The 26216-nt window shown below is 42.3% G+C and overlaps 2 protein-coding genes across 4 annotated transcripts; one reads left to right on the top strand and one right to left on the bottom strand.

The window, feature by feature from the left end:
• The first annotated feature begins 1590 nt into the window (after positions 1-1590).
• On the top strand, positions 1591-8532 carry LOC139750839 (U-scoloptoxin(01)-Cw1a-like). Of its 2 annotated transcripts, XM_071665626.1 has the most exons (4): positions 1591-1645; positions 5665-5791; positions 5992-6139; positions 6335-8532. In XM_071665626.1, exons 1-4 carry the CDS (start codon positions 1627-1629, stop codon positions 6461-6463), a joined length of 423 nt encoding a protein of 140 aa, XP_071521727.1. In that variant the 5' UTR covers positions 1591-1626; the 3' UTR covers positions 6464-8532. The 2 variants fall into 2 exon arrangements, with proteins under 2 accessions (XP_071521727.1, XP_071521726.1); XM_071665625.1 differs by lacking the exon at positions 1591-1645 and having other exon boundaries at positions 5643-5791.
• Positions 8241-17842, bottom strand: LOC139750838 (apolipoprotein D-like). Of its 2 annotated transcripts, XM_071665623.1 has the most exons (5): positions 17718-17842; positions 12172-12292; positions 10828-11047; positions 10497-10648; positions 8241-9025 (listed from the first exon to the last, which is right to left on the bottom strand). In XM_071665623.1, exons 2-5 carry the CDS (start codon positions 12289-12291, stop codon positions 8828-8830), a joined length of 690 nt encoding a protein of 229 aa, XP_071521724.1. In that variant the 5' UTR covers position 12292; positions 17718-17842; the 3' UTR covers positions 8241-8827. The 2 variants fall into 2 exon arrangements, with proteins under 2 accessions (XP_071521724.1, XP_071521725.1); XM_071665624.1 differs by lacking the exon at positions 17718-17842 and having other exon boundaries at positions 12172-12313.
• Between the last annotated feature and the right edge of the window lie 8374 nt (positions 17843-26216).

The following is a 26216-nucleotide window of genomic DNA, read 5'->3' as shown; positions in this document are numbered from 1 at the left end:
ATCTCTGGGTGGCTGAATCTTCATATACCTCTCCTTAATCCTTTGGAAATGAATAAAGATCTGATAAGAAGGAGTTTACTCCTCGTAATTACACTTGAGTTATAACCATATGTCAAAGTGAACTATGGTTCGTACAGGCATAGAAGCATTTGCTGGATAAAAGGTAAATATAACCAATTTACGCCGATCCGAATGAAAGTAAAAACACAACGGAGGAAAAGAAAATTATTTCCATTGTTCTGGATGGCAGGGAACACATTACACCACCACCACCACCACCACCACACACTAACAGCTACGGGCAAACACGACCTGCAGCGATATATTAAGGAATTTTGTAAAAGCGGAAGCGTTAATCTGGGAGGAGACGACCGTGTATTTGTGAATGACTTGGCTGTTCTTCGTGTTAACCTCTCATCTCTCTCTCTCTCTCTCTCTCTCTCTCTCTCTCTCTCTCTCTCTCTCTCTCTCTCTCTCTCTCTCTCTCTCTCTCTCTCTCTCTCTCAACTTTTCTCTCTTCCCTATCTCTCTGTTCCCGTTCCTCACTCTCGGGAACGATGGGAATTTCTTCGTTATTTGTGGAGATAAAGCCGTCGTCACCACGAAGATGCTACCCCAGGTCTCTTCCCCAGCCCCCAGGGGCACCTCCCTGCCATGACCGCACCTCCCCGCCACCACTCCACCTCAAGGGGCTCCTCTCCACCTCCAGGCCGCCTCCAGGGGCACCTCCGGCACCTCCCTGCCTCCACCCCACCTCCAGAGGACCTCCCTGCCTCTACCCAACTATCAAGGGCACCTCCCTCCCTCCAACCAACCTCCAGGGGAACCTCCCTCAAACCAACCTCCACTCCCCCCTACCCTGTAGGAGCACCTCCCTGCCTTCATCCCATTTTCAGGGGCACCTTTCCATCTCCAACCTACCTCCAAGGAAACTTTCTCACCTCCACGCCACCTCTAGGGGCACATATTCACCTCCACCCTACCTCCAGGGGTACCTCCCTGCCCTCCACCATTTCTAGAGGCACCTTCCTGCCTCCATTAACTTTCAGGAGCACGTTCTTGCCTCCATCCCATCTCTCGGACACCCTCCCACCTCCACCTCACCTCCAGGGGCATATCCCTCCCTCTTAAATACCTCCTGGGGCACTTCCCTACCTCCATCCTGCCTCCAAAACAAGTCTCTAACCTCCAACACATCTACAGGGGCACCTCCTTGCCTTCACCCCAGGGGTGGGTCTGGAGAGAAACCTCTCACTGTTGCCTCACACAGTGTTCGTGACCTTCTCGTTCCAGTCGTCCTCCTTGAAAGATTTTTCAGTTTCGTCATCCATGTCGAGGTCTGCCTTCCATACTCATACTTGAAACAATTTTCTTTATCTACCGCTGGATATCGGCTTATCTATCTGGCGTCAGCACAAGCAAAGCAGCTGGTGATTCGGTACTAAGCCTTACACTGTAAGAACGTCCCTGGTCCTCTTCATAGAGACGAGTCCCGCCATCCATTCGCCGTATCCCCCGGAAATCCTTGCCGGAGCTGGCAGCTGCTGGGTATATAAGCGGCAGAGATCCTCTGCCCAGCCATCAGTTCCCCTACCCGAGCAGCTTCTTCACGACGGCGACGCCAACATGAGGCTCCTTCTCTGTGGTGAGTACGTCCTCTGGTGGGAGCGCACTTCACGCTGGGCAAACGTTGCACTCGACCGAAAGTTAACACTTCAGATTGTGAGAATAATTTTCCGAAAGAAAGAAATAACTTCAACGAATTTCTTTTGAGGGATGAAAAGAAACTGAAGTTATATAATGTGAGGATGTTGGACTTTCTTGGAATTTTAAGATATTTACTAAGTTCATCAGGAGTCAAGTTACTCCTTACCTGAATCAGTTGTGTCTATAGTTCACCTCGGCTTCCACATGTTACGAGTGGCTCGTGCCGTGTCACGCAGCTATATGGTGTTGGTCTGCCACCAGTTTGGTCCGGCTCTTGTGTGTGGTTGTTGCCTCCGACGCGACTGCAGTTCCCGGATAGTCTCCTGGTGGTGTAGCAACACACGCAGGTGCTGACAATACACAGCTGCTCCCTCTCCTGTGAAACTGGTGTGACGGTATTAAGGATATTAATCCCTTGAGTAAGACGATTTGCCACTTAAGTATGACACCATTTGCCTTTCAATTGACACTTCAGAGTCAGGTCCAGGGTCACTCACTCATACCCCGGGGTCGCACCATCGTGATCAAGGAGTTAATAGAGTGTCCTTGTAGTTTAGCTGACCATTTCATCTGCACCTCTGCTGTGCATACAAGGTGACCAGTGATGCATCATTAATGGAATCATATTCCATCAACAGTAACAGTCTGAAGCAAGTGTTAGGTCTAAGTTTGCGACGGTGTAATAGAACTGATTGCCTCTTTGTTGGTTCGCCAAACTGCTGGTGAGCAAAGGGCTCCTTTTGGAAAGTAATCAGCAATTCTTGTGATTGTCTTTGAGCTATCCAGAAGTCAGACTTGGATTGTAAAGTCTTGTATACAGAACAGGGAGACGACAAACCGTCACACTACATTCATCTGTGATCACAGTCCATCATGCAGGCGAGGAACACGACGCTTCCTCCTCCAGGAGGTAACTGGGTCAAGAAGGCACAAAAGCATCGTCTAGACTGACCAACTTGTTCATATGATCTCTGGCGAAATACAACGCTGAAATGGTATTTCAAGTGGGTACTAAGTATGTCTAACGCATGTCTTAAATCGAGGCTGAGGAAGGGTGATATCTAGCATCACTAAAGTGTTTGGGGTAAGCCTTGATCTTAACTTTATCAAGAATATCTCATTACGTTTAGTACATGCTTGTTTCAGATATCTTATCTACACTGGGACAGGTCTAGGGAGGAGTGAAGATTCCTTTGAGTAAATGGTTGAGTCTATAAACTTATCAAGTCAACATGGAAAAAAACGCTTCTCATAACGGGATGTTTCCGTCCCACAAGATATCTGAATACGGAGCAAACATGGAGGCTTTACAGGGTTTTTTTTTTTTTAAAGAAGTTTACGATTTTTATGAAAATTCTAAGAGACAAAATAACAGTGAGTTGCTGAACCTAATACAGTCTTATTACCCATAATTGACACCACCCTTCTGTAACGCTCCGCTCCCTGCCTCTCCTCTTGCTCAGTCTACGGAATCGTCAAGCCATAGATTTTCAACACCACTTAATGTCATTTCTTCTTCCTCGCTGCATGATAGACAATATTCTTACTTAGCCATCCTGCCCAACTTTCACTCTCCAGGGACACTACCTTAACACTGTGCCTTTGTTAATCCTTCTTAACTTCTTCCTCCTTTCTAACAATCAATAATGCCTTCCTCCTCTCATTTACTCTACTTCAAGACGTAAACCAGTGAGTATGCTATGCATGACACCTGGAGAATGGATGTCTTCAGTTAAGGTCATTGTTTTTGTTTGTTTGTTCCTAATACTATCTCCCTGAGACGGGAAAAGTGATTGGATATATATATATATATATATATATATATATATATATATATATATATATATATATATATATATATATATATATATATATATATACATATCAACAGGGAAATAAAACACGATAAGTACCCAAGTGCACTCTCGTGTACTGATCACATCATCAGGGGAGATACAAGAAACAAATATAACAGTCAGTTGATATACAACGAGGAGACGTAGCTAGGACGCCATTTGGGAAACAAGTGACTACCCTAGTGGAGGTCAGGTGTGTTCAAGTCTGGCAACATGCGTATCATAAATCTATTATGTGGACAGGAAAGGGAACTGTTTACAAATTCTATTAATAATAAAGCTATCCAATTTGGGTAGACTTTCTCGAATATCAATATTACAATTCTTTGTGTATTTAACAATAGAAGATTCAATAATATTCTCGTGGTACAGGAGTTTGAGTTAATAACTGAGATAGCATTACTCCAGTCAATACAGTGATCATAATTTCTAACATGATTAAACAAGGCATTTTATTCTTGTCCTGTTCTTATACTATATTTATCTTAAGTCTAACAGAAAGATCTTTACCAGTCTGCTCAATATAAAATTTATCACAATCTTTACATGGTACTATATAGATGCATCCTGCAGAACTTTCCGGTGAGTTTCTGATGAAGATATTCCATATAGTATTGTTGTTGCTGAAGGCAACATTTACATTAACTAATTCAAGCAAATGGAAAGTAAGGTAAAATGATTATAAGGAAGAACTAAAAGGTTCTCGTTTTCAAGGGGAGGTTTGGTTTTAGCTCTATAAAATGATTCCTTTGCCAACTTAAGGGATTTATCAATGAAAGATCTAGGATACTTTAACTTGGGTCCAATGGAATATATCTTCCCCAACTCATAATCAGTAAACTCTAGACTGCAAATTCGTAATGCCCTAAGGAACAGATCGGAATGAAAGATAATTTAACTCTGTTATGTTGAGCTGAGTAATAATGGATATATGAGAATACATTGGTAGGTTTTCTGTTATGCTAAACTTAAAATTGTTCCCGTCCCTATGGTAACATATATTATTTTCAAATTCTACAGCAAAGTTGATGAAAGGTACTAAATCTTTAAGTAAATTTTCATATGTTAACCAAACACAAAGAACATCATCTACATACCTAAACCAAATTGCATTAGAACGTAGGATATCCTGTAGTAACTTTCTTTCAAAGAATTCCATGTAGAGATTACTTAATACAAGTGAAAGAAGGTTACCCATTGCCATACCAAATTTTCTAGCATAATATTCTCCATCAAACTGAAATGCACAGTCTTTTATACACAGTATCATCAATTCAATAAAACAGACTTTGAGACAGGTAAATCAATATTATCCAAGCCATCAACCAAATACTCTACGAGGTCATCAACTGGAACTTTTATGAACAAAGATGAAACATCAAAACTAACCAGTTTGAAGTCAAAACCAACATTCATATCACCAAGCTTGTTAATTACATTGTTCATGATAATAGACTTTGATGTCTAATCTTCTAATAGGCTTTATAAAAAAAACTAACCACTGTGACAGTTTATATGTGATGGAGCCCACTGAACTCACTATGGGTCTTGCTGGAAAATTTAGCTTATGTGTTTTGATAAGTACTTACATATATGGCAATGAAGGGGACAAAGATGATAAACTTTTGAAGAGAGAATCATTAACTTTCAACAACAATTTCAGTTCTATATCAAAATGAGAATTAACTGCTTCTAGAGGAATCTTACTGAGTTTACAGTATGTGTCATTACTTAAAAGATCATTCATTTTAGATAAACAATTACTTTTGTTCATCATCACGACCGTGTTCGCCTTATCTGGTTTAGTAGTATGTACATTATCTTTTTCAAGTTGTCAATACCTCATATAAACCTTTTGGGGCAATTAGAATCCATTGGTTCTGACAAATTGCCATACACTAAACCTTTACAGATGTTAATTTTATCATCAGATAATTTACTGTGTGTGTGTGTGTGTGTATATATATATATATATATATATATATATATATATATATATATATATATATATATATATATATATATATATATATATATATATATATATATATATATATATATTAAGATTTGCATATCTGTATGTTCTCACTCCCTACTGCAGCGATCGTAGTTGTCGTGGGCGTGGCCACCGCTTCGCACCGCCTCGTCAGGAGAGACTCCACCCCTTTCGACTACCAGCTGCCCTCCAACGCCTCCGTCATCGTCGGGCCCATCACCACAGGCTTTGAGTGAGTCCTTACCATATGGCTAACGGCAACGTTATACTCAACCACATAACCATCATAAGCTTAGGATTCCACAGTTCTAATCTGCGTTATTGACTATGTTGTTCACTGACTGGTTACATCTCCCACCGTTGGTATTTTGTGGTTACTTTTCTCTGTTGTGGTTCCCTTCCCCCATGACCCTCCTCGCTCTGTCTCCACAGCTGCACTAACCGAGCCTACGGTTACTACGCCGACCAGGCCAATGGATGCGCCGTCTTCCACATCTGCTTTCCCTACGTCGACGCCGAGGGCACCTTCGTTACCAGGATGTTTTCTTTCTTCTGTGGCGAAGGAACCATTTTCGACCAGGTCAGAACCTCTGCTCTCACTAATCCATACACAATTCTTATATCAGAAAACAAGATAGATTTAGAATGTCTTGGGTGCCATTTCCTTGGGAATATTTGTAAGTGACTTCCAGCGCAACCAGTCGGGAAGTGAGGTATCTCTTGTTTCCCTCAGTGGAGCCATTACTCACACCTGTCTGGTTCCTTCCCTCCACAGTCCACCCTGACGTGCAACTTCCCCGAGTTTGCCTTGCCGTGTGACGCTGCGGCCAGCCTCTACAACATTAACGATTACTTCGGCCGTGAGGACCTCCAGTTCCGAGATGGATTTAACAACATCTTCTAGGTTCATGTTGGGTACTCTCCAGCACCGAGCATCTGCCTCAACCACGTCTCTCACACCCAAGTTCCAGAACTTTCATGTGAACCACCTTACCTACCCCTTGGCGTGAGATGTTCCCCTCCAGCACAGGTTTCCTCTCGTTGTAAACTCCCGGTGTTTTCTGATGCCTCGGGTCGGCTGCTGGATAGTCGACCCTTCACCTTCGAGTCTGCTAATCGATTGTTCAATCATCCCTCAGACACCTTCATACCCACATATATCTTTCTCTCTCTTTAGATAATGTGCTGTTATACATATCAAAAAAATTCCTCGCAAGTTCGTCATTATGTACTGAACATCACATTCCTTCTATACCACATCAACTCACATAAGCGTTCCAGATTTTGATTCCTGGAGTGATTTTCTAATATCCTCGCGAGGTGTTGGTGCTTGTAGTATAGTATAGTATCTGGTGCGTCAGGCAGTACGGTGAATGAATGTATCAAATCTTTAGTTAGGTTACAAAACCTTTTTTTTTTCACAGTTTGTTTCTTCTTTAGAATGTGAATAAAGATTGCTCAGTGAATGACTGGAATGTGAATGCCACCTTTCCGTTGCAGCTCACTATGTACATTTATTGTGTTGATGGATATACACATTCTTGAGGAATCATATAACTGATTAGAAATATGAAAATCAAAGCCTCACAGACAACAATGAAGATCTATGTGCGTTATCCTTCCTGATAGAAGCTGATGAAGTTAAAAACCAGAAAAGAAATGCGACTGGTGTCGGAATGGTGACCCCTGCAGAAAGTGAAGTAGAAAATAACTACTAGAAAAAGTGACAACCAGGTAAAGTGTCAAGTGAAAAGTGACAACCAGGTAAAGTGTCAAGTGAAAAGTGACAATTAGGGAGAGTGAAAAGTGGAGAGTGACGTGGGAAAGTAAAACAACTCGACCCGAGCCCGAAAATTGAGATAACTTGACTCGAACCCGACCATATGACCCTGGTTCGTATCCTGAACCACTCTCTCCTTTACCCGAAATTTGAAACCGCTGCAAGGGGCCGTCTCCTGCATGTCCTTACCAAGGAGCAGCCTAGTGCGTGTCCTTACCAAGGGGCCGTCTCCTGCATGTCCTCACCAAGGGGTCGCCTCCTGCGTGTCCTTACCAAGGGGCCGTCTCCTGCGTGTCCTTACCAAAGGGTCGCCTCCTGCGTGTCCTTACGTATATACCTCCCTGGTATTTTTGATCGTTACCATTCAGCACTTCTTCCATGGTATTCATCTTTCCCTAATGATTACGTAGTAGCTATCCTTTTTCTACAGCCTTCCGGTGTAAACTCCTCCCTCTGGTTCTATTGGTTGCTCGGGTGGTTGGTAAGTGGGTCTCGAAGCCCACCAGTTGCCAGGGTCACTAAGGCCATCAACGTCAAGCTACAACATCCACCAACCAAAACATCTCGACCACCTTCAGGTGTTTAGGATAATTCTCAGACCACATACAGTATACATGCGGCCCATCTCTGCCTCGGTTTCCTCATATTTAGGTTCTATATCTGAGCTAGAAATGAACGAAAGGTTTCTGTCGTCGCTCAGGACACAACACTTATAATTCCTGATCTACTATCATTGTATATTGCAAACTCAAAGCATTGCTAAATATGTTGATGTACAGATCATTACACCTTATTTGTAAACATAAGATCATATCCTGGTGCTCATCAATTTCTTTGCTTTTATGCCATTTGGTATGCAAATGTTACGAAACACTTCCATAAATGTCAATAAAAACTCTGATTATTCGTTTATCATTTTAATAAGTTACCAATGAAGTGAAGGGTATCTGGCAGTCACAAGAGACCAGAATCTATCAATACATCATCCATGCATCAGGCAATGAGAGGAGACTAATATCCCCATAAGTTGATGAGTGTAGTGATTAGCCATATGTCTAGGGTACGAAACCCTGGTGCCCGTCCTTTCCTTGAACCATGGGTGCTTTTAGGTCATTACATACTACTGCTCCTTGCTAATGGATCAACCTGCAAACAGCTGCATATATATATATATATATATATATATATATATATATATATATATATATATATATATATATATATAAAAGAAAGAATAAGCGATAGGTATAAAGTTACGGACCTGTGGTCTCTCCTAGAACTCTTAGTACTCTGTATTCTGTTAAATTCCTTGTAATCGGTGACCCAAAACCACATAACAGGGATTGAAAATTATTGTCAGGGAATATCAAAAGAACAGAATACAAGCATGAGGTATCAAAACTAACACAAGTTATGAAGTTTTAATAAGAAAAAAAAGTAGCAGCAAAACTCTCAGCCTCTTGAAGTGTCCAGAGATCATATCGTTCACTATGAGGCAAACTGGTCGAAGACGTGGTCGCCGTCGGGGTAGACCTCCCCGTCCCTGTCCCGCCCCTTGGGTGAGCTCAGGGGCCCCATGTCCGAGCTGCCAGCGCCCTCTGAGATTGTTTCGTGGTCGTATCCGCATCGGTTCTGCCTGACAGGCAAGTAGTACTCTACCTTGACGCCTGGGTGCTGCAGTCTAGCCTGTGGGGGAGAGAGTAGGTGAGGAAGAAAGTGAAGATGGACGTAACTGAGGTAGGTTGTCTAGATGATGATACATGCTAGCGTCCGATCTTCTCAACGACCGATTTCATTGCTCCGCCACTAACACCATACCCTAGTTAACGAAGCCCAACTTGGGTGTGTTTTAGACCAGGTGGTTGTGAATGAACACTTTTGGAGCATTTTCGTTTGGACTGACCGAATGGATACATCATATACATTAGTGCCCCATCAATCTCTACCGGTCATGTAGGAAAGCAGTGTACACCACAGACTGTAAGTTTTGATTCTGACGAGTTTGAAGTAGTCGGTACGTTCGTTAAGTGAGGCCCATGGGATCTCTCTGCCAACCTGAATCTTATTAACTAGTCTGTCCTAACCTGACGAGCAATATAAGAAGTTATGAGACTTTTTTCTGCCAGTAGTCGAAAGAGATGAAAATCTGTGGAAGTTCTAAGAGTACAGCCAAACTATCGGTAAGGCCGTTAGAACAAGGTTATCGAAAAATCGTAAACACTTTCCCCGGGTTTACAAGATAATTCTAAAACTATTCAGTGAGTCAAACAACACGTTTTTATACAACTGGAATGTATGCTTTGTTTCCCCTAAGGCAAAATAATTGAAGGGGGTCGTTAATGCTGACACGGGCATTGCATTAAAATTTCAGAAACGTTCAACATAAACGAAAGAAAAATTGTGTTCAACGAATTTGCCTTAATGACCAAATAACATGTTATAATCACTATATCTAGCAATCTGTCTATGATATTTCTTCTTTCTTTACTTTGATTACCATCTTTCTTCCAAAATACGTCGTATATGTATAACTGCTAAGTTGACACAGCCCAGAGTGAGGTGCTTCCGTTTAAGACTCAATTGCTAATGAATCAAAGAAAACGTGTTCCTTAGAGGACGTGGACTTTATGGTAAACTTCAATATATTTTCAATACACAGGTTATTGTCGCAGCCTCATTGCCAATACAGATTTTCAGCTCTAAGTGGGTCATATTTTAAGATATTCACATAGGGGAGAGGGTGTGATATTTATCAATGGACAACTTATGAACATATGCATCTCGGTAACAGATTTTCACTTTCTTCGAATTGATATTTCTATTCTTAACTTTTGTCATTTTAGATGTTCAGAGTTGCCTTTGACGTTATGATTATTCCATATTTTCTTTGACGTGTTAGGCTTAGTATAAAAGAATGATTTTACAACACTTGTATGACGAGAGCTTACTTTAAATGGCCAAGTATTGTGTTTTCTTCATTCAGACTTGGTATATATATTCTTACATCCAAGAACAGATAAGAAATCTTCTTACGTACAGTTTAAAATCATGTATGTACGAAGTAGCGTTGAAAGGGAACTCGTGCAGTAGTGAGGTCAGGACGAATCAAAGAAAATGAATTGAGAGATTTGAGTTTGAGTGGGACCTGGCGACTCACCATCTGCTGGAGGTCGACCCTGAGCTGTGGGGTGCGGGAGAGGACGATGGCATTCTGTCGCTGGAAGAATGCCACTTGCTGGCACAGGAAGACCCCAGCGAAACTCTCATAGTCTGTCGAGTAGACCCTGAAATCATAGCTGCCTGCGAAATCTGCGGATGGGGACCGAGAGTCAATCAGTACATGCATTCTGTAGTCTCTCTCTCTCTCTCTCTCTCTCTCTCTCTCTCTCTCTCTCTCTCTCTCTCTCTCTCTCTCTCTCTCTCTCTCTCTCTCTCTCTCTCTCTCTCTCTCTCTCTCTCTCTCTCAATCCCTAGCATTAGATACTCACTAAGGGGCCATTTCACCCTCATCTTGGCTGGGTTTTCGGGGTCTGGCCTGAGTGTTGCCGTAGTCAAATCGTTGTCGGAAATGCCGATAGCACTGAGCGCTCCGGAGCCCTTGGCTTCCTTCAAGTGCCAAGTTCCATTCTCGGTGCCCTTGGAGATGTCCCATCGCACGCACTTCTCGTTGTTGTCGAAGCTCTCTCTCATGTACCACAGCCCCTCAAACTGTGGATACAACGTACTGCTGCATCGTAGTGAAGTTTGACGTGCTTATATGTAATTACCTTTTTACTGAGTACAGGGAGAGGGTTGTGCACTTGTGGGGGTACCTTCTCGTGTGTGTATGTGTGTGTGTGTGTGTGTGTGTGTGTGTGTGTGTGTGTGTGTGTGTGTGTGTGCGATTAATATCTGGATGATACGGGGAGAGAGTTTAACGCTCTTGTTGCCCCGTCTCTTGAGCTTGTATACATATGTACCAAGGCTTTACTCCAATGTGTGTATAAACACACACACACACACACCCACACACACACACACACACACACACACACACACACACACACACACACCCACACACACACACACACACACACACACCCACACACACACACACACACACACACACACACACACACACACACACACACACACGCACGCACGCACGCACGCACACACACACACACACACACAAACGAACAAACACACACAGACACACACACACACACACACACACTCACTCACAAACACACACACACACACACACACACACACACACACACACACACACACACACACACACACACACACACACACACACACACACACACACACACACACACACACACACACACACACACACACACACACACACACACACACACACACACACACACACACACACACACACACACACACACACACACACACACCATCTTGAGCCACATACCGAGTTATCAACCATCATCGAGGAGAGGATGAACACCTGGGTTGGGTGCGGGATGACTGCTCACCCAGAGAGAGTTTGTGTGTGTGTGTGTGTGTGTGTGTGTGTGTGTGTGTGTGTGTGTGTGTGTGTGTGTGTTTGATTAGTATTCTTAATTACTATTTGAGTGTTTCGAGGAGAGATTTTTACGCCTGTATTACTCCGACTCTTAACCTTGCGTATATGTTACAACATATATCATTCCTAAACAATTCCCTAATTTTACCCAACTTCTTTAGGTCCTCTACCTTAGAAGATCTCCTCCCTAAGCCATAACATGTTACACCTTATGACTTCTCAAATCTCCCAGCTCCTTCCCCTTCCCCTACATCTCCTCCTCACAACACTGTACCTCCCATACACTCACCTTCTCCATGTCGAAATCCTCCATGGGTGGGACACTGGGGCAGCTGCCGAGGAAGAGCTCGTGGGCGTGAATGGAGCCCGGCAGACAGGCCACTGCCACCAATAGGACGAAGCGCATCATTCTGCAGGAGGTTGTAGACGTGTGAACAAGGGTTTCCTAATGTGGGAGGAAGTGAGGTCATCGCGGCGTCTCGTAAGGCTTCAGTATGGACCATCATATAGTACCAGTCGTGAAGTGTACAGTGTATTCTGAAGTGGTAGTACTGAAGTGTATCAGATATACTGACAACGGAGTGTGTGCGCTGAGTATACCTTTCTGGGTGTTGGTATATAATCAGTATTTGTCAATGACTTTTTGAGGATCACAAGTAGCATTTGGTACTTGACGTATCTACATTCTCATTCACTAAGGTCGTTTACTTACGGTATCCAATAACGTCAACGATACCCAGACAGTTTAAGGAAAAAATGGCTGAAAATGGCTGATAGAGACAGAGTTCTGACATTCTCCAGTAGAGAGATATTTGGGGAAAAATGAATCAATTTCTTTTCCCTGCCTTTACTTTTATCATAATCAATATCATCAATATCATAACATCATTACTATTGTTGCTGTCATTATTATTATCATTATTATTATTATTATTATTATTATTTTTATTATTATTATTATTATTATTATTATTATTATTATTATCATTATCATTATTGGTATTATGATTATTACTATCATTATTATTATTATTACTATCATTATCATTATTATTAGCATCATTATTATTGTTATCATTTTTACTATTATTATCATTATTATTATCATTATCGCCGTAGTTATCATTAGAATTACCATTTCTATCAGACTACATTCATTTCTTCTATGAACGCCTCAATGTGTACAGCGGTAGAAGCCGAGGTGATAACTTTATTAGCCTACTTGTTGAATCATATACCAGAGAGAGAGAGAGAGAGAGAGAGAGAGAGAGAGAGAGAGAGAGAGAGAGAGAGAGAGAGAGCCTACCTAACCATCCACTAGTACCAGTGATGAAATTCCTAGCATGAGACAGGGTTCAGCACGTAGGGTTCACCATTCGCTAACAATAATGTTTTTCCTCGACCGCAAATAATTCGTAGCTGGTTATCAGAGGTTCATACGTCTGACTTTTTTTCTTAACATTTTAGTAATATATATATATATATATATATATATATATATATATATATATATATAATATATATATATTATATATATATATATATATATATATATTATTATTATTATTTTGCTTTGTCGCTGTCTCCCGCGTTTGCGAGGTAGCACAAGGAAACAGACGAAAGAAATGGCCCACCCCCCCCCACACGATACACATACACACGCAATATACTACCTATACATCCGTACCATAATTACACACAGACAATAATATAACATGCACAATACTCTCTATATCATCATGCACATTAATACCATCCTAGTGTTTACCTAAATCAACAAGCTATTCGTTCACTATCTCACTGTCACATATGCGACATTCCTCACATCCAGCAATTCCTGTTACCAGCGCTTACATGTGATTCAATCCTACACACGTACGTATACCACATCGATCCAATTCACTCTATTCCTTGCCCTCCTTTCACCCTCCTGCATGTTCAGGCCCCGAGCACTCAAAATCTTTTTCACTCCATCTTTCCACCTCCAATTTGGTCTCCCCTTCTCCTTGTTCCCTCCACCTCCGACACATATATCCTCTTGGTCAATCTTTCCTCACTCATTCCCTGCCCACTTAAACACCTTTTGCTCTCTCCCAAGCTCTTTACTTCAAACACCTCTTATCTCCTTCTTAACACTCGATCTAAACTACTCCACTACTCTTCCTAACCTCATTACCACCATCCAACCCCTCCACACACTACCAAGCCCAACATCTCATTTACCACACACATTCTGCCACAACTCTTCACATAGCCCATTTCTGCCTTCCAACAACATTTGATACCACACATTCTTCAACTCCAAATTCCCATTCTCTCCCGACTAATGTAAAAATGGGTATTTGCTCATGATATATACTAATAATAATCAATAATATCATATAATATAATATTATCATTCAGGCTCTCATTTTCTGTTTGTCTTCATATATCTCCCATTTCATTGTTCCCAATATTGTACATATGCTATTCTTCATACTGTATTTCAACTTTTACTCTAAATTAACTTTTCTCCTTTATCCACTTGTCATAGTACCTATACTTTCTATTTCCTCTCAATCTGTAATGCCACAGCTTTTCATCGGACATCCACAAGATTCACTTCCCAATCTTCGCTCACAACTGCTTCATTTTTGCCCTTTTGAGCATTTCATCACAACTTTTTAACTCCTAAAACTTTCCATACAACATTGATAATAACATGAAGACATAGCACAAATCCCGTCAGTTATCCTACATTCAATGATAACCAATCACTTTTTTTCTATGACACTACATCCTCGAAAACTTTCATGTCTACAACTGCCCACACCAATATCTATACTTCCCAGCATTTCAAACTTTATCATAATCGCTTTGGAAAGACTATAATCTAGGGTACAACTCTTTGCCTTTCCTTAGTTGATCAATGTCATTAAAGTTTTCAAAGCCCACAATCTATTCCAAATTTGTAAAATAGCTTTGAAGCCCATTTTTCTTCCTCAATCAGCAAAGCCATTTTCACTGCCTCCCACAACCACCCACCCACCACATCAACCAGGCAAATATAACCAACCACGACACTCGTATGTGTCCCGCGTCTTTCTCCCTTTGAAGCCATGGCTACTAGTACGTTCGGACCTAATGTCAAACCTCTCACTGAACCATCTAATTCAAATACCTTACTAACCAATGCTGCATCCCGACCCCTTTACAAAATCCATTTCATTTACCTAAAGCCCTCGTGCTTGCCTGCTTTTCATACAGTTACAGAAAGCTTTCCCGTTCGTACCGACAATCTTCTACCATCCTCTCAACTTGGCCACCAATCGCACCATGACCCCTCAACTAGCCACTCATCCACACCACACAACTACTCAAATACATGCCCTTCTCCTCGTCTACACACCACCACACACAGACTGACACTCACCTTGCACACCTTCTCTAAGTCCAGTGCTCCTACTGAACATCTCCAATTATCCTAATATAAGAACATCTTTTTCGCCCAGCATGTAATATAAAGGCTCATCCCTCAATCTATACCTCTTTCTCGTTGCTTCTGATTGTCTACTTTCTTTTATACATAACAGCTAACTAAGAAATTTCCTGAAAACACCAGGTTACCCCACCCCTACGAGAATTACCTAATGAGACATTCAGAGTACTTACATCGATTCCTGACGTCTTTGTATTCAGGTACCAAACTCCATCGACTTAACCTGACCATTTGCGCATACCATCACTGATTCCCTAAGCCTGCCCTCTGACCCCAGACCCTACTTTGTGGATTGGTCCATCCATTCTGTACTCAGTCTCTCCTGGTACTTCCTCACACAAGTCTCCTTCCCAAGCTCACTTACTCTCACCACCCTCTTCACCCCAACATTCACATTTCTTTTCTGAAAACCCATACAAATCTTCACCTTAGCCTCCACAAGATAATGATCAGACATCCCTCTAGTTGCACCTCTCAGCACATTTACATCCAAAAGTCTCTCTTTCGCGCGCCTGTCAATTAACATGTAATCCAATAACGCTCTCTGGCCATCTCTCCTACTTACATACGTATACTTATGTATATCTCGCTTTTTAAACCAGGTATTCCCAATCACCAGTCCTTTTTCAGCACATAAATCTACAAGCTCTTCACCATTTCCATTTACATTACTGATCACCCCATGTATACCAATTATTCCCTCAACTGCCACATTACTCATGGGAAACAGGAGTCATGCGGGGAGTGCTCATCCTCCTCGTAGACTCAGGTTGGGGTGTCTAAATGTGTGTGGATGTAACCAAGATGTGAAAAAAGGAGAGATAGGTAGTATGTTTGAGGAAAGGAACCTGGATGTTTTGGCTCTGAGTGAAACGAAGCTCAAGGGTAAAGGGGAAGAGTGGTTTGGGAATGTCTTGGGAGTAAAGTCAGAGGTTAGTGAGAGGACAAGAGCAAGGGAAGGAGTAGCAGTACTCCTGAAACAGGAGTTGTGGGAGTATGTGATAGAATGTAAGAAAGTAAATTCTCGATTAATATGGGTAAAACTGAAAGTTGATGGAGAGAGGTGGGTGATTATTGGTGCATATGCACCTGGGCATGAGAAGAAAGATCATGAGAGGCAAGTGTTTTGGGAGCAACTGAATGAGTGTGTTAGTGGTTTTGATGCACGCGACCGGGTTATAGTGATGGGTGATTTGAATGCATATATATATATATATATATATATATATATATATATATATATATATATATATATATATATGCCTCAAGAGCGTCTCCATTTCTCTGTTGTTGTTGGGTTGTCATATATCTCGGCTTTTTCATTGTTCCAAGATGTTGTTATAAATATGGCTATTCTTCCATACAGTGAAGGTGATAGTCTAAATAGATTTTCTTTCCTTCATTTCGTTGTCATAGATTACCTATACTTTCTATTCCCCTGCTAATCCTACGTAATGTCTTCCATCTTTTCATGACAGTCCACAAGATTTCTTTTCTTCAATTTCGCTTGTAGAATGCTTCATTTTCGCCTCTTTTGAGCATTTTTATCAACAACTTTTAAACTCTGTAAAAGTTTTCATTACCGCGTTGATTATAACTTAACTACATAGGCACAATTCCGTCCAGTGTTATCTCCACATTTAGTTTTTCATTCATGATTTATCTTGGGTCTTTGATATTTACTTCATTGTCAAACTTTTTTCCATAATCGTCCTTTGGAAGAGATAGAGAGTCGGGGGTACAACCTGCTTTTATTGTCCGTTCGTCTGATCAAGTGTCATTAAAGCATTTTCAAAGCCTCACAATAATATATTCAAATTGGAAAATGAGCTTTTAGAGCCCATTTTTCTTTCCTCATCAGCAAAGCATTTTTCACTGGCTCGCACGACATCCTCCGTCACCACCACCACCCGAACCTTTCCAAAGTATATCAGCCAACCACAGACACGTCGCTAGTGTCCTCGCGGTTCATGTCTTCCCTTTGAAGCCATTGGCCATCTAGTCGTTGGAGCCTTTATTGGTAAACCTCTATTAGCATCTGAACCCATCTAATGCTCAACCCGTCTTAAGCCAATGGCTGCTAGTCCCTGGACCCTCTTTACTACAACGATCCATTTCAGTTTCTTAAAGCCCTCGATGCTTCGCACTGACTTTCCAACAGTGAAAAAAAAAATCCCGAAGTTCGAAACACAGGAGAACATGACTCAGCCATTCCCTCGTCAAGCTGCGTCTCTACCAGTAGTCAACCATGATCCCTCTCCAACACTGCACTCTCCACCCTCACCACCACCAACTAGTCCGTAGTCATGCCCTTCCCTGCGATAGCACCACCACCACCACCACAGACTGGCACTCACCTGCACACAACCTTCTCGTACCAGCGTCAGGACGCTACTGAATCATCTCCTCAACTGCCTGATATATAAAGAACATCCGCTGTCCGCCCAGGCCTGCATGTAATAAAGGCTATCCCTCATATACTACCAGGGGTGGTATTCATACTGCAATATAAAAGCTTATAGACTTAAGGAAATCGTCGGATAGCATACACCAGGTTACCCCACCCCTAGCAGGAGGAATTACGCTTATTGAGGCATTCAGAGTAGCTATAATGGATTCCTGGACGTGGCATTGTGTATGGTCAGGTTCCCAGGAAAATGATGGATGACAAAACCTCTGCACCATACAGGCATACACACACGGCTTGTCTAGCCTGCCTCAGTGGACCCAGAGCCAGTATTGTGGTGGATTGAGGTCCATCCGAGGCGGAGTGAGTCTTGCCGTAAAATCAAGGAAAGAGAGTTTTGCGTAACGTCTTGTGATGCTTGTGCGTCACGTCATACAGGCTTGCACACGCAATTGCGCAAGCATGCAGGCAAGCACGTAAACTCACATATTTGTTTGGAATCCTTGTAAAATAGTATTATGAACGGCACAAGAGCCTGGCTCTAGACATATTGCCGATCCCTTGAGTAAACAATGTAGACTGATATTTTCAAGTGAAAGTTATCACTTTTATACCGTAGTTTTTTTAACAGAAGATTTTTCGTATCTTGGGTTAGGTTCTGTCTGAATCTCCATCAGCCATTGGAGGAAGTAAGCAGATAACTTACACCACACCAGCCAGTGAGCCCCGTTGGTGATTCTGAGGTCCTGACATCGCATCGAGCAAGGACTGGAAAAAGAAGTAAGAGATGAAACCGCTGGGACGTCTGTGGCTAATAAATCTGTATCAATAAAAGTGAAACGGGATAAAACGTTACAACAAATGAATGAAAGAAATTTGGAAATTTTAGGATTATCGTCAAAAAGTATGAAAATGCCAGGAAATAGATGAAGAAATTAGAAAACTGAGGAATACCATCAAAGAACATAATTAGATTATATCAAAAGGATCGAATGAAATGAAAACATTTAGAGAAAAATGGGACGCATTTAGGGGTAAGGGTTAGCGTGAGAGAGAAAGTGGAGCTTATCACGGAGAAGGTTAGACCTTCAAATGAATCGCCCATTACACCGAGATCACAGAGTGTGGAGGTATACAGACGACAGGAAGAGGAACTATTCTCTAGGACTGAAGAAGAGGGACCACGGATAATGAGTGACTGATGCAAAAGAGGTTACTGGGAACACTGAAGCAAAGGTTCGAGGAAATCTACTTAGTGAAGTTACAGGGAGTGCGATATGATCCGTTGGAGACAAATGTCTAAGGGAAATATGAGGAGCATCTGATTTGCAAGTTTTTGTATGAAATCTGATAGAGTTAGTTGACATGGAGGTAAGCAGACGTTATCACTGAAGACCATATTCCACACAAAGACATAAAGATTAGTTTAGGAATCTCTGCAGATGGGAAGACTGAAAGAAGTCATAGACACAATAGATGTTGAGGTCTGGATTATGGAATCAAAAGAATTAGGAACGAATGACCAAGGTGTAGATGTGTAGCCAGGAGGTGCTATATCAGGCTAGGGAATTTCAGTAAAGTACTGACTGAAGTGTCCATCACAGGGATAGACTAAATGAAGAGCGAAGGAGAAATGAACAGTGCTGCCAGAAATGAACAGTGCTGCCATATATTCATGCCAGGGCATGAATATATGGCGGGTCATCAGAAGAGGATAGAGTACAGATCAGTTTCAATGCTAGACAGACGGTAATGTAAACGAACGTAGGTGAACTGGTTGTAAATGGAAAAGAACTGAAGTTTGGAGACCAAATAGGGAAGATAAACCAGATATGTAGGGAAGATAAAGCGGATTTTGTTGGAGTATTGGAGATTAAACTTATTAAACTGATCATACTGATAGTTCTGGAGGGATTCATGATAACATGGAAGATAAAGAAAATAAAAGAGGAGGTGGATTGGCCCTCTTAGTAAATGACAACTTAGAGGCTGAAGTAACAGTGACTGATGATGGTCGACAAATGAGTACATAATGGTTACCAAGACTAAATCTGTGTAAGATCTGCATGTTGGTGTTGATGATTAACAACAACTTGAGAATTTTGAGGAACTAAGATAAGTACTTAATGAAAACACTGGAGACAAAATCAGGATGATGCAGGAAGCAGCAAGACAGCACTACTTAGGGAGAGTAAAGTTATGAGGGATCATGATTATAAAGAAATAGACTGGGAATATTTAGATGCTCATGAAGATGTAGAGTCATGGAGACATAAGGTGTTGGTGTATGTCAGGAAACTTTCCCGTGTCATTATGTCACCAAACTCACTGGAGTCAGAAGGGAATGACACGCCATCATTATGATCTGTTATCTTGACATATGATAACATGGACCTTGAAAATCTCCTGTTTGATGTAAGTGTCGAAAGAACTGACCTTGTAGTGCTTAAGTTTGAGTACGTGGTTACTGAGGACATGAAGAGGAACTCGAAGAGAAAGCCAGACTTAAAGAGGAGATACAACTGTGGAAACTACATGGATCTAAATAATCATTTTGAGAAGATAGACAGGAAAATGGGGTTTCGTTGATAGAATACACAATATTTCTATGGAAGGTTTGAGAAAATCTATGATAAGGGGTTTAGTACACGAATACTTTTTGCGGTGAAATGGAGAGAGAGAGAAAGTTTGAGAAGGGAGAAATTTGGTCTAATAAAGATGTTAGAAAAACAGAAGAGTTTAGGGATGTACTGTGGAGAAGATAGAGGCGAGAAGGCCCATCAAGAGCCAACCATCGTATGATAAGAAATACAAGAGGCAGAATATCAAGTGAAGCACGATGAAGAAGAAGGAGCAGAGAAACTCTGAAGAATAGATTGGTCACATTAGGTGATAATCCAGGTGATGATTCATCAGGAGGAAACCGTCAGTTTAAGTTCAGCTGATCAGGCTCAGGGATTCAGAGGGAAGAGTTGTGGAAGATGATCAAAACATTGACGGAAGTAAATGGTAATTTCACAGTAGAAGACAAAAAACCATCAAGAACAACCAGATGGGTTAGAAAGGACTTTGAGAACCACTGACACTGATAGAAAGGATATGAAGAGTATACCAAAAGGTCAAGATTTATGTAAGAAACGTAACCCTTGTAATGTTTCTCCTTATGTGCTGAAATGGGCTCTTAGAAACGCTTGACTGACGAATGAAAATGTTCCTCAGAAAAACTCATTGAGAGAGAGGCAGCGCCAAGGGACTGTGAGGGAACATGTTACGTCGCGTCTGTCTTTAAAAAAGGAGATCATATATCTACACTGAATCACAGACCAGTCAGTGTCTCTAATCAATGTGGTCTGTAAAACGCTGGAGGGATGATGACATAGCAACTGGAAAAGAGAAACTACCTAAATGAGTAGTAGCTTGGCCTTAGATAGAATCTTCTAGATATTCATGACAGAGTGAGCTGGTCTACACAAACCAGCAGGATCGGGTCTTCTAGGCCACTGTCTCCCTGCCACTGGCATTTGGACTCGGACTTACACTGAGCAGACGTTCTGACAACAACAATCCGTTGCAATTCGTCGGAGAACGATAGAATGGTATTGTCCAGTGGTATAACCACTGCCATTCTTCCTTTTCATACTTCCCACTGTAAAGTATACACCAGGGGTGACACCACTGTATCGTACATCTGGGTTCGTGTTACGCCAAGAATGACGTCACTGTAACGTACATCTGGGTCCGGGTGACACTAGGAGTGACACCAATGTTACATATAAAAGAGTGTGGATGTTACAGGAATGACACCTGTGTAAACTGGTAAAGCCACAGCTTGTGGACGTGATTTATCTTATGCGGTAGTAACTTCACAGGGGATCCCACCAGTGCAGTACTTCACAGTTCGAGTGTTGATGGACCTTTAGGACAACCTCGGCAGGTGGGTTATAAGTTAGACGTCTGGAAACACCTCATAACACTTGAAGGATCTGCTGTGTCTACCTTGTTGTAAGATTCCTTCCACTGCCACTTGATCTGCTACATTGATCTTATTCGGTACAAAATATAAATCAAATTCTTGTTTCATTCTCTAAAGAATCCGATCAGAAGATTACAAATACGGGATCAGCATCTGTTGGTAATACTCATGGTCGCAATACAAAACGACTTTTCCATATTTTTTGTCCTCATGAAAATGTTTTCGGATTCCCCGACAACGCCACCAGACTTACCGTCCCCATCGCCGGGTCTTTTGATCATCGTAAATGAAGTTCGGCTCTGCTGCCCTCCTCCTCCTCCTCCTCCTCCCTCTTGGCTTTGAGAACATACTACGCCCACCAGGAAGTTATCCTTTGGCTGTGAGGTTAACATGAACACAGCTTTGATCGCGATAATTCTGTATGAAGCATTGCATTACCAGCCGTCCATGAGACACTACCCTCCCGACTTTAGGAGTGTTGCAGTGAGGCAGGGAAGCAACTTACACTCTCCTGTGTCAGTAGATTGTACATAGAACCCACTAAGGGAAGTACTGTCTTCCTGACGTAGAAGTGTTGAGATGGTGCCCGGAACCATTTCATCTTCCCTGGATTCAAATACTAAGTCATTAGAATTAAGTTGTTGTGCTACACATAGACTTATCCCCTTACATTCACTATACAGATGTTCACCTTTTACCCATTCATCTACATGTTTATGCTGCTTGTCATACAACTTTCCCCACCATACATTCCTCAACTCCCACCTCTCCATTTTGCACTTTAGTCCTGACGTCATTGATGACATCCATGTGGTAGTGAAGCCTTAAAGGTATGAGAATTCTGGCAACGTTTAATACCAAACCTCCACAACTGTACACTCTGGATGGGGCCAGAGTGTCATTAGTTCCTCCTGGATGGGGCGCGCCTGTCCACGCTCCGGCCAGTGAACTAGTTCTGCTGAAATCGCTTGCCAACGTCGCAGTGGCCGTCAGGCCAACATTTCTTAGAATCACTTTAGGGTTCGTGATACCACTTAGTCATCGCTTCCACCTACTTACCATTGCAGAGAAAATGACGGTCATTAAGGTGGGGATGTACCTAATGTCCCCTCTCTCATCCCCCCCCCCCCTCCCTGCTATAGTTCCTCCCTTCCTCCCTCCCTCCCTTCCTCTCCCACGCCGTACATCCAGCTGGGGCCTCTCCCTCCTTCCCTCCCTTCCTCTCCCAGGCCGTACATCCAGCTGGGGCCTCTCCCTCCCTCCCTCCTCTCTCGTGCCTGGCAGGTCGTCAGCAGCAGGCGAGCGTGACCATCTCATTGTTACTAGACCATTGCATTCATCCGGATGTTCCTCATTACTCCTTTATTTTCTATTGCGCAGACGTCCAAGATGATGCCTAAATCTGAAGCAACACACTCTCCCTGGCCTCCTCTCTTGTACGAAGGTTTCTACATTCATTACTCATGCCACTTGAGACCAAAAGACTAAGCAATGTATCTCTCTTGTGGGTAATATAAGGTAAACCACAGACCCCCTCACAACCACACTCAGCGAGAGTTGGAAGACAACTTGAATCATCAAGATGATTTTCCCTTCAATTCGTGTGTTTTCGTCGACTGTCCTTGAGAGGTATGGCTTGGGTGACCATGACAACATCACTGTTGCTAGGCCAGTGCCACACTGATGGTCCAGAACACTTCACCTGAGACAGCAATCAACAGATTCATCAAGACGCACATCCTGTAAAATAATTGTTTATGATTGGATATTATTATGAACATATTCGTAAACCAGACAACCAGCAGGAGGGAAATTCTCTGTAACATTTATATATCGCTTCACATTTTTCGTTAATACGCAGTTGAGTATCAATGAACCAGTTGTTAGTAATCAACATGCTTGGGGAAATGACTCCACTGTCCAATGCTATGTATGGACAACCTATTGTGTCACTGGATCTCTGGCGAGAGGTGTCTAGATGATCGTGTAAGATTCGCACTTGGTGTCGCGTTGATGTTTTCCGAGTCCAGTGGCCACACAGCCAGCAACGCACACTGTGTACTCTGGATTTGGGTTGGTAATATTTGCTTGGTTCCATTAGACGTCATAGACGTAATCATGTCTTAACGCGTCTCTGCTTACTGAAGCGTCAAAGTGCTTTTCTGTCATTATGGTGTCAGATGATAGTCAGTGGATAACCAGATAAAGCAATCAGGTACAGTGCCCTCTGTCGTGTGGCAGGTGAACCATAACCACAAGATTGTCGTACATCTTTCAGAGAAGTTACTTGTCGTTTCCTATATCAGCACAAATCATAAACGCAAGATAATACCTCAAAAATAAATCATGAATACAGATGTGTCAGCTTCTTGTGGCACACGACATGACAACAGTGAAGAGCACCAACTTAACCACCCTGACTACCACCTTCCCTGGTGAAGTGCGTGTCTCCACCCACCCCTCAATGCCCAGTCCGCTGTCAGTACCACGCGGTCCACCACGCCTTCAGTCTGCCTCTCCTCACGTTAGACGTTCACAGTGTGGCTTTGTGTGTGGAGGGATAACTCTGGCGAGGCGACTCATTATCTAGTTGTCTGCACCGAGACTTCGCATCTCCCGGTAAGTAAGCTGTATATTTGCGGTAAAGTTGAACCGCAAAACACCATTTCGTCTTTCTTTTACCTCCGGGTCTGTGACGTTCGAAACAGGAAGCTTCAAATGGACTGAACCAATCACTCACAGAGGCTAACAAAACACGTAGTTACAGGCCATCGTGTTATCATAAGTGGGTGAATCTCCTTCAGCGTCGCTCTCACTTGTTTCGGTTGTTCTGGACAGAGTTCCGGTAACGTACATCCTTCGGCTGGTGTTTATGTCATATATGGAATGTTTCCAGGGATCAGAGGCGTTATAATGTAAACATAGCAAGGGTCGCTTATCCCCAGATGTCTCCTACTTCGTCGCTGGTGTTTTCATGATTCTGTGTTGCCAACTAAAATGTTCATGTTGCCGTTTACAACACTTTTTTTTTTCAACTACAGCGTTTATGATGATATCTACAACTTTCGTGTTGCCAGCTACAACCTTCGTGTTGCCAGCTACAACCTTCGTGTTGACAGCTACAACTTTCGTGCAGTCAGCTACAACTTTCGTGTTGCCAGCTATAACTTTTGTGTAGCCAGCTATAACTTTCGTGTAGCCAGCTACAACTTTCGTGTTGCCAGCTACAACCTTCGTGTTGACAGCTACAACTTTCGTGTAGCCAGCTACAACTTTCGTGTAGCCAGCTACAACTTTCGTGTAGCCAGCTACAAGCTTCGTGTTGACAGCTACAACTTTCGTGCAGCCAGCTACAACTTTCGTGTTGCCAGCTGCAACTTTCGTGTAGCCAGCTACAACTTTCGTGTTGCCAGCTACAACCTTCGTGTTGACAGCTACAACTTTCGTGTTGACAGCTACAACTTTCGTGTAGCCAGCTACAGCTTTCGTGTTGACAGCTACAATTTCGTGTTGACAGCTACAACTTTCGTGCAGCCAGCTACAACTTTCGTGTTGCCAGCTACAACTTTCGTGTAGCCAGCTACAACTTTCGTGTTGCCAGCTACAACCTTCGTGTTGACAGCTACAACTTTCGTGAGCTACAACTTTCGTGTTGCCAGCTACAACTTTCGTGTAGCCAGCTACAACTTTCGTGTTGCCAGCTACAACTTTCGTGTTGCCAGCTACAATTTTCGTGTTGCCAGCTGCAACTTTCGTTTTGCTGGCTACAACTTTCATGTTGACAGTTACAACTTTCGTGTTCCCAGCTACATCTTTCGTGTTGCCAGCTACAGCTTTCGTGTTGACAGCTACAACTTTCGTGTTGACAGCTACAACTTTCGTGAGCTACAACTTTCGTGTTCCCAGCTACATCTTTCGTGTTCCCAGCTACATCTTTCGTGTTGACAGCTACGACTTTCTTGTTGACAACTACAACTTTCGTGTTGACAGCTACAACTTTTGTGTTGACAGCTACAACTTTCGTGTTGACAGCTACAACTTTCGTGTTAACTACAACTTTCGTGTTGACAGCTACAACTTTTGTGTTGACAGCTACAACTTTCATGTTGACAGCTACAACTTTCGTGTTGACAGCTACAACTTTCGTGTTGCCACCTACAACTTTCATGTTGACAGCTACAGCTTTCGTGTTAACAGCTACATCTTTCGTGTTGCCACCTACAACTTTCATGTTAACAGCTACATCTTTCGTGTTGACAACAACAGTTCAAATACTCGTACAAGTAAACGGGTAAAAAACAAGTGATTAAGGTTTATGCGTTTATCATTTTCATCTCAATGTTCGTGAAAGTATTTCAAGGTCAAGATAGTTTTTGTTTCCTAACTGCTGCTATCTAACATAACGAGAGGTTGGTATGGGATGATATCATAGCTTACAGTATTCTATAATCATAAAGAACATAATCATGAAATAAA

The sequence above is a fragment of the Panulirus ornatus genome, chromosome 10 (genome assembly GCF_036320965.1).
Source record: "Panulirus ornatus isolate Po-2019 chromosome 10, ASM3632096v1, whole genome shotgun sequence".
NCBI lineage: Eukaryota > Metazoa > Arthropoda > Malacostraca > Decapoda > Palinuridae > Panulirus > Panulirus ornatus.
The sequence above is the reverse complement of the archived record's forward strand: the minus strand, read 5'-3'. Positions and strand labels throughout refer to the sequence as shown.